This window comes from Etheostoma spectabile, chromosome 4 (assembly GCF_008692095.1).
Source record: "Etheostoma spectabile isolate EspeVRDwgs_2016 chromosome 4, UIUC_Espe_1.0, whole genome shotgun sequence".
Classification (NCBI taxonomy): Eukaryota; Metazoa; Chordata; class Actinopteri; order Perciformes; family Percidae; genus Etheostoma; species Etheostoma spectabile.
The window spans coordinates 29,385,544-29,395,104 of NC_045736.1; the positions used below are offsets into that span (position 1 = coordinate 29,385,544).

At 41.4% G+C, this 9,561-nt stretch overlaps 1 protein-coding gene across 1 annotated transcript in view; it reads right to left on the bottom strand.

The window, feature by feature from the left end:
* LOC116687355 (carbohydrate sulfotransferase 11) overlaps window positions 1-4,027 on the bottom strand; it is a 17,276-nt gene extending 13,249 nt beyond the window's left edge. The window contains exon 1 of the mRNA XM_032512678.1: window positions 3,568-4,027. Coding sequence (XP_032368569.1) covers window positions 3,568-3,661 — 94 coding nt within the window. The 5' untranslated portion in view covers window positions 3,662-4,027. The remainder of the gene's footprint in view (window positions 1-3,567) is intronic.
* Between the last annotated feature and the right edge of the window lie 5,534 nt (window positions 4,028-9,561).

Sequence of the window (9,561 nt, forward strand, 5' to 3'; positions counted from 1 at the left end):
TATTGCGTGCAGAGGGAATTTGAAAGACAACCGTTAATCCCGCTCCTCGGATCGAGTCCTGCCTATGGGGAGTTCCCAGACCCGACACCTTCATGTGGGCCTGGCTTGTCAGGCTAGACCACTCTATCACTATATCAAGTTACAATAATGAATGAAACATGTTGTTCTGTATTGGAAACAAGTTAAGTCGAATGTCTGGGAAGATGCTGACAACGGAGACAAAAGAAACAGCTGATCAGTCATTTTAGTTAAATGCAAATGTCATTTGACTAACAGTATGTCATCAAAGGCCTTTCCATATCCCGTTTAGCGAAACAACTCTTTTTTGACAAAAGGCAAAAACCACCTTGAGCGAGCGTAAACATTTCGGCGCAATTGAGGAAATTTTATTACATTTTGCCGTTTCCATTCAGCTTTTCCAATGCCATACTTCAAAATGTGCATGGAAATTGGTGAATGTTAAAAAGACCACTGTGTAACTCTGACTTAGCAGTGCATTCCTTTGTTATGGGGCTGCTCTCGTGCAGCTGTATACAGTCTTAGAACAAACAACATGACCTTTACCCCAGATGGAACAAGAGAGGGAAGGTGAAAGTGTTCTAAATGCAAATAGGACAGACTGGCTGCATATCTGAAACCTACTGATTTAAGGCTGACATGCAACTTTAATGTTTGAAACACGAGATGCATTCCGCGTGTATCTGAGCTACTCAACATCAAAATACCGAAGGCAAACGCTTAGGTGCAAAATCATCACCTTTAGACGTTTCACGATTCACTGATATAGCGCTGTTATAGCTTTTATTTATGCACGTGTTTACCTATGATGGTCCCCACGAATTGGCAGGCGCTACAGATACCTGTGCACAACAACAACCAGACATATGAACAGCTTCTTTCCCACTGCCATCACTCTACTGATAAGGAGGTCATCCCCACACATTACATACTTATCATTCCAATATGCATCTTGCACAGTACTTTGCACTATTACTTTTTGCACTTTACATCCCACTCCATGTGTACTAGTCTGATATTATGTCTTATTTGTATATTTGTATATTATGTTGATATGTGCCTATATGTATATTGTTGTCTCTACTGTACAGTATGTGTCTATGTCTATGTATAGAGAGTTAACACCTACCATAGTCAAATTCCTTGTGTATGTAAGAATACTTGGCCAAGAAATCTGATTCTGATCCTGTGCCTCTTCGGAGCAACTGTTGTGCATGTCCTCAGAAATTAACCAGACAGCTCTGACATGCAATGGAGAACAGTAGGCCTACACGGGCAGTACTTCAGGATGTGAAGTAAAGTCTGCAGAAGACTAAACAAACAGTGGCTTTAAGTTTTAAAACTTGAAGTAACAGAGGATACTGCCTTTCCCACGGTTGTTGATCCTAGTGTTAACAATAACCTCATAAGGCGCCATGTTTCGTTATGGTTGCTTTGGGCAAAATCAGAAGTTCTCAAGAGAGAAATGAATGTGTCGGCCAGGGATGATTTGGCTCTGTTTTTTGGCTTTTTCCCCCTTTACTTTTATGTTATATCTTTTCTGTGCATGTTATAGGTTTATAAAATAAAAAAGCCCAAAGTCCACCCCAAAGGGACTTAACGTTGACGTTAGCTAGTACTAACTGATACTAGCGATTTTGAGTCTGGGACATATTTTGGGCTTCATTTTATAAACATAACCTGTAGTGTAGTTGTTCACAATGGTATGTGTATTGTTTGTTTTTACTTTATGTTGCCCTTTTATGTCTATTTCTCTCTGTTAATCACCGGCGTCTGTACAGCATCAACAGGGGTCGCCATTGTTGTTTATGTGTGTGTGACGTCAAAAACTGTAACTGGGAGTACAACGATCAGGTACGAGTTCACGAGTAGTGAGTAACGGGTTTGACTTTCGTTCCAGGGCCCTTTCATGGGTATGAAGCTGTGAAAACCCAATTTACGGTTTGCCTGGAACACAGTATAGTGCTAGCCTAGCTGCTAGCGACGCACGCCCTCATACTCTGCATCTGACGGGGTAGTAGGGCTGACCTAGGTACCGCAGATCTGTGACTCCCAACAAAGATAAAATAGAACTGTGATGCCTCACTCTGTCGCTAAAACTGAGCGCTAAACACAAAGCATGAAAAGAGGAGCTGCAGCAATGTTCAGTGCAACAATAATATGGTGTTTTCTGAAAATTAAACCATGTATACCTATTCTGATATAACCTCTAAATACAATTATGAACCTGAAAATGAGCATAATATGAGCACTTTTAAAACAAAGGAGGATAATTCAGACAGGCCTATCAAACCATCTACTGTTAAAGAAACACCACTACAAAAAAAAACTCCTGTAACGCATCAAACGTGACTGATGAACAGTGTACAACTATCCGAGGGATTTAAGGATTTTTTTTTAATGGAACCTCGACACTTCCAATAGCCCCAAACATTTACTTTTGTGGTTTAACAGCACATTTAAATTATTTTCAGACGTAAGCTTGGATGAAACCTGTCTCCACAAGAGGCTGGTCTCTCATAGATTCCTAATAACTCCAAACAGTCTTTGCCCCACGTCTCACATCACACATATCCAGAACTGACTGACCCCTCTCTTAAAAACCCAAACACTCCTCACAGTATAGGCTATATATGATTTTTTGGCCCATGATATAGCTTGGCATGTCTGAATGAGGCCATTGTATGTGGCAGAGAGGGACCTGGAAAAGGTGGAAACAGATCTCAGAGAGGGCCAACTCAGCAACCAGCCAGCTGCAACCTCTTCCAGCCTTCCTCCACGTAGCAGAGGAAACCCTCCACTAATCAGCTGGGTAATTAAACTGTTCCCCCACCAAGATCTGTGGTTCTCAGGGAAATTGAGACCCAGGGTGGGAGTGTACAAGGATGAACATTTTAGAAGTAGCAGTTTATTTGAACATGCAAAACATTGAATTAAAAAAATGCCATTATTACACCCACAGAAACAGACACAGAAATCCCTTAATTATGATGTGAATGGCTTAAATGCAGTACTTCTCAGACTTTACCTCAAGCACCATTGCCGATAATTACTATGCCTTACAGTACTATGACGTATTTGATTATTATTGTGACATGTGGACATAACATGAGTGAACCTTGTGCTGCCCTGTGTAAACTACTGAGATCAGACCAACAGGCCATTAGGTTAGACAACATATTGTACACTAAATATCTCTTTTTTAACCATATAAGTAATATGTTTATAATGTCTTAAATATGTTTTGAATAAAACTATGTATAAAAAGATATCCACTGTTGAAGAAAAATATGTAGGCATGGTAATAGCTACCTCATGGGACTTGGATTCTAGGAAATATTTGTACTATTTTCAATTTGAGCTTGGCTGGGATGTCTAGTAGGCCTAGTTTTTATATGTAGGCATGTCTCTACATCTTTGTAATATTTGACACACTTGACTGTATTTTGATTTCTTTTCTTCTTCATTGCATTTGAACATGTTTAAACAATCCTTGTTGACTGAGGGTCCAAACGTATTTTCGGCTAATTAAGAAGAATTGGTGCTCACCTGGCTTCAGACTGCTGTTGAAGTAAAGAATGACCATGATGAAACATCCCAGGCACAAGGCGAAACCCCTCCGAGTCACTTTGGGTTTCCTCATCCTGAGTCTGTGGATACGACCGAGAAGCCGAGCCGACTCCCGCCAGGGCTCATGCGGAAAAAAAACACGCTGTTTTTTTTGTTCTTTATCACCGATAAGAGCATCGATCCGGGGCTCGCTGACCTTTGCTGCTCCTTATCTTCCTGTACATCTTCGGGTGTCCAGTGTGGAAGTCGCAGCGGTGAAGAAGGTAGAAACAGACGAGCCGGGGGCTGCAGACGAGCCGGTCTGCCGGGACCTATCTTCCAGTTACCGTAGCGGTAACGTTCCCGTGCGCCCGGTTCAGAGAGACTGGAACAGGCTGCATTACTTTGTCAGTGCGGTCCGAGCAGAGGCCGGGGCGGTCTGTTTGGATAAAGGGGGGGGGAGGGCTTTCTCCCCAAACGCAAGCAGCGCCAGGAAAACCAATAACGTTAGTAGCCTAGTCAAGCTGTTCCGGTTGGACCTTTCAAAGTAAAAGCACCAGTCAGTCAATCTAAAAATATAATCTGCCAAAAGGACGTCCAAACCTGCTGAAAACGTGGAGCATTGACAAATGGCCCCAAGTTGATGTCCTGTTGCAGCCCATGTGAATGACATCAACGCCAAATGACAGAAAGTTAACAAGGGTCCATGCTGTTGCCTAGCAATGGACTTCCACTGAAAAGGTGGGTTGGCAGTGCCCTTAAATCTCAGGGGCCCCCAAGAATATTAAGTTTGTGAAGATGCACCACTAAATATGTCCTGTATTATTACATTATTACCAAGGCCCTACCTTGTGCTCACTCAGTGAATATTTGACATGAATCAGATGTATTTGTGTACTGAGATGACGGGATAAAGCACAAAGATATGTAGGGATGGGCTTCATAAAAGAGTCATAAGAATAGCAAACAAAGCTTCTTGATGAACCCATTGTTATCATACAAAAAAACAAAGTACTACCTGAAAGTATCCAGAAGTTGTTACAAAATAGAGAAAACCAACATGACTGCATGTCTAAGAAAATAATAATTGAAATGCGTAGCATACTCTGTAAGTTTTAAACTAATTTAATGAACCAAGTTAAACACATGTGATCAGAGTAACATGTTGGCATTTGTATGGAAACAGTTTTTGATTAAAATAGGTTATTATTATAAAATAGGTGTATTGTAAAAAGAGCGGGCCCAGTAAGCTGTAGCGTCAGCCTACACCCTTTTGTTTTGCAGGTGTCAAAAAGCTGGATGCTATGTTTAATGGCTTTTCTGCTGCCAAATGACAGAAAGTTAACAAGGGTCCATGCTGTTGCCTAGCAATGGGCTTCCACTGAAAAGGTGGGTTGGCAGTGCCCTTAGATCTCAGGGGCCCCCAAGAATATTAAGTTTGTGAAGATGCACCACTAAATATGTCCTGCATTATTACATTATTACCAAGACCCTACCTTGTAGAAAGGCCTTGTGTGTTTTCATACTTCCAGTAGGCTATAAGTTATATTGTGCTCACTCAGTGACTATTTGACATGAATCAGATGTATTTGTGTACTGAGATGACGGGATAAAGCACAGAGATATGTAGGGATGGGCTTCATAAAAGAGTCGTAAGAATAGCAAACAAAGCTTCTTGATGAACCCATTGTTATCATACAAAAATATATCTATATATAAAATATATCTATATCTGCTGCACTGCTTTGTTGGAAGGAATTGCGGCTTTCTCTTTTTTATCCCAAATTGTTTGTTTGCTAATGAAAATTGGGGCATCCGATTACGATTGTTTTGTAGTTTGTGTCCTATCATCTACTGGCTTGACCTCTGTGAGTTGATTTTGAAAGCAGTGGCGAACGCTTGGCCCCGGGCACTGTTACCCAAAGCCATGCTTTTATTTTGAAGCCAAAACGAACAGATATCCGTTGTATTTCTGTTCCTCTCTGGCTGTCTTTCCACGGCCACATGTGTTTGTCCAAAATGTGACACAATGCTGCTCGGTCTGGAGTGAATCATCTGGTTTTGATTTTTCCTCTCATCTCAAAATCACTTCATCAGTCACTGTTAAAAACAATGTCTCCTCCTCTCCAATCTAAAGATGGGCTGGATTCTCCAGTGATCTGATGCAGTGAACCCTCTGAAACCCATAGGTAGGACATAGGTCCGGTCAGTGAATCCATCATTGAGCACCATAACAGACCTACATCCTGATATATACTATTACTATTCTATTAACACTATTAATACAATTTTATTAGGGTAATAATCATGGTATAGCACATTCATTCATTCTACACACACACACACACAATCACAATCACAAACACAAACATTTTTGGGTGATTTCCCCAACAAATATACTCATTAATCTGTTTACAGTTTAATGGTGGCAAACTTCTGGTGCAATTCAAAGCAACATTTTGCCAAGGTATCTGCCTAATATTTCTTTTATCTGTTTCTTATCTCCAAAATGTTCTTGTTGAAGCTGAATATGCAGCCAAGGTGACGTGAACAGTCAGTCCAGGATTATACAGGAATTTCTAGTCTTTCAGTCTTGCCGGGGTAAAGAAAGAAGAATCGATGGAACAAATGTCAACCAAACCACTCTGCAACTTTGGCTCGGGCATGCTGCGTAGAGCATCAATGAATATGAGACTCGAATATTAAAGTAACTCATAAAATACAGCAGTGTATCTGGCACACATCTTATCTTATGGAGGAATCATTGTGGGATTTATGCAAAAAGGTTGACAAAAGCATGCACATGGAGACAATAAATACTAGGGTGCTGGACAGAAGATGTAAAAGATGGAAAAATAGTCTGCACACTAGATCATGCGTACATTAAGATTTATTTATTAACACCACGTGACGTTTTGAGCGCCTCTGGACTTCATCACGGGGAATTTAACCTTCACAGAAGAGTGAACATGACAGTGGCAATGCCTTTAAAGTTTGATGTAAACCCGACATGAGATACGACGGCTCCCATCAACCTTCAGGTGTAGAGGGGGTGAACCAGAGGGCGTCTTGTAGCTCCATCCGTCACAGGGCAGGAACTCATGTTTAGCTTATTAGAGCAGGGAGAACTGCCTGCAGAGCTACTTTTGACCGCTGACCTTATCCACATTCCTCATGTCCGTCTTCCCAGGAATCATGGATCCGATCGCTGGGTGTAGTCAGGATGGGTTAGGAGCCACGCGACTGTTCAAACCCCAGGCCTGGTGGCAAGACTGTGTGAAGCCTGTTAGTGTTTACTGTGACTCCGTCGGTGGGTTGGGGCTGGTCAGGGGTCGGCACGCATTCCCTCAGTGGCGGACCAATCAGACAAGAGGTGTCAAGCAGAATCAATACATGGTCGAAGGTTTTAGAAGTTTGGCCCGGAAAAGTTTGAATCCGATCTGTGAGGAAAGTGATACATGAGAATAAACTATTAGTTAGTAATTTAGTTAGTAAGTTAGTAGCATGCTATGGCTAATCTTACTAAACTATTAGTTCATTATTTGTCATTTGTTGTTTGCTGTTAATGTACGTTTTGTGAAAGGGGGGAAGATTATATAAGATTAATCTTCTTAGTGCTCATTTTCATTTAGGACTTTCAATTTTGTGTTTGCATTCAGCTGTTTGTTTGTTTGATGAATGAAAAACACTTATTATATACATAAAAACATATAACTCTGAACTCTGATTACTGAACAGGCATGGGCTTAACCTGCACAATGTCACTGAAAAAGATGCAAAATGACTACAAAGAGGTAGGGGAAGGGAAAAAAAACTTGACACAGCATAGTATTGCAATACTTTTCGTGGCATCACTCGCTACCTCACTTCCCAGGTAGATGAAAGAGTTGACGTCCTCCAGTGGTGTGTGGTTAACCATCAAGCTGGCCAGCGTCTTTGTACTGGCCTTGAGCACTTTGGTGTTCTGTATGCTAACATGGAGACCTGTCTTGGCTGCCTTCTGTTTCTACCTCTCTCAATTTCCCTTGCATTTGGTGGTGGTTTTGGGACAGTAATGCAATATCATCTGCAAAGTCTAGGGCGTCCAGTTGGGTAAACAAGGTCCACTGGAACCCATTGCGCCTGTTGTCAGTGGCTTGCCGCATGATCCAGTCGACCGCTAAGAGGAATAGTAACGGGGAAAGTAAGCAGCCGTCAGCTGGCCTTCATGAATGACTCTCCATTGCATTCCTGACTAGGTGTTCTTGATGATGGTAGTGAACCTCTCTGGTATGCCGTAGTGTCTCATCAGTTGCCAGAACATTTCCCTATCCAGACTGTCGAATGCTTTCTCAAAATCCAGAAATACTCTGTACAGTATAGTGGTGATTTAAACTCTTGTTACCGCTCAAGGATGATTCACAGAGTTGCTATTTGGTCGGCACATGATCTATTTTGCCTGAATCTAGGTTTGTTGTCTCTAAGCTCTGCATCCACTGCTGCCTTGAGGCATTGCAAGAGTACCCGGTTTAGGATTTAGCCTGGTACGGATAGAAGCATTATACCCCTGTAGTTGTCGCGGAGGCTTTGGTTTCCTTTGTTAGGGATTTTTACCAGATGACCTTGGTTCCATTCCCCAGGCAGGTCGTCTTCCTTACAGATCCTACCAAACATCCTACCAAAATCGCTGCTTTGGTTGGCCGTCTGTAGTCAACTGACGGGGACTTCTGCAGGTTGCATGTGTGCTCTTGCTGCTGGAGATGGTTGGTTCAGTAGGTGTGAGAAGTGTTTGACCCACCTCTTGGCTGTTTAATGTCTCCTCAGTCCAGCAGTGCGGTGGTATGCACGTATGTGAAATAAGGTGACATAATTTAGAAAGGGCAGAGCGCAGTGTGTTCCCTATCTGTCTATCTGACACAAAGCCTAAGGCTAAACTCCCAGCTGGAGAGACACTTTATACGCTGCAAGGCCTCCTTCTATAAAGCCCTGGAGATTCATTACAAACACATGTTCTGCAGCGGAGGAGGAGGGCCGCACTAATGGCAAGCTCTTCGAGCATTTATTCCATATCCTTGATATCAAAAGTCAGGTTCCTTCACTTGCTAACTAGTAAAGTCCGAAGGTCTCTCACTAGTGTCACGAGAAGGCTTTTTGACATCCCTAGGTAACTAGTAAATATGTTTAGGTTTACTAGTTAACTAGTAAACATTATGGACCACATTAGTTAACTAGTAAAGACTAAATGTATCTCACTATTGTTACTAGTAGACATTTTTTTTCACTAGTTAACTAGTAAGGTAAAAAAGTGGCTTCAGTGTGCTAAATAGTCAACATTTTTGCCTTAACTAGTTAATTAGTGAGCATTTTGGCTCTCACTAAGTTAACAAGTGCAGAGAGATGCAGCTCACTAGTTAACTAATAACTGGAATTCATGATTACTATTTAACATGTTGGAGCTTTTCCAACTCACTAGTTAACTATTAAGGCTTTCAGTGTGACTAGTTTGGTCCACAGAACCACTAATGTGTCTAAGAGCTGACTAGTTTGGACTTTAGTGCTATTAGTACACTGCCCAGTATCACTAGTAAGGCTTCTGTTGTGACTAATTAGACCAACGTTCCACTTGTTGCTGAAAAAAAGTAAAATATTTTGTTCAACTAGTGAGACGAAATACAGCTAGTACAATTAGTGTCCAACTAGTATTGACAAAAAGCCAACTAGTGGTAGAACCTGACATCTGATATCAAGGATATAGAATAAATGCTCGAAGGACTTGCCATACACACTGGATTAGGGGAACATCGTGTACAAAAGGAGCAGCAATGTTTGTCAATGCAGAAGAAAAAAAGAGATTCTTAAATACATGCCGATGCATTTTGTGTGAATGAATAGAATAAAGTAATTTCATGATTAATGATTAATAATTGAATCATTTTCACAATGTTTGTGGTAACTCATCACAGCAGAAAGTATTCCTTAAGTGCTTCACATTTTGAGGATGTAATAGACTGGGGC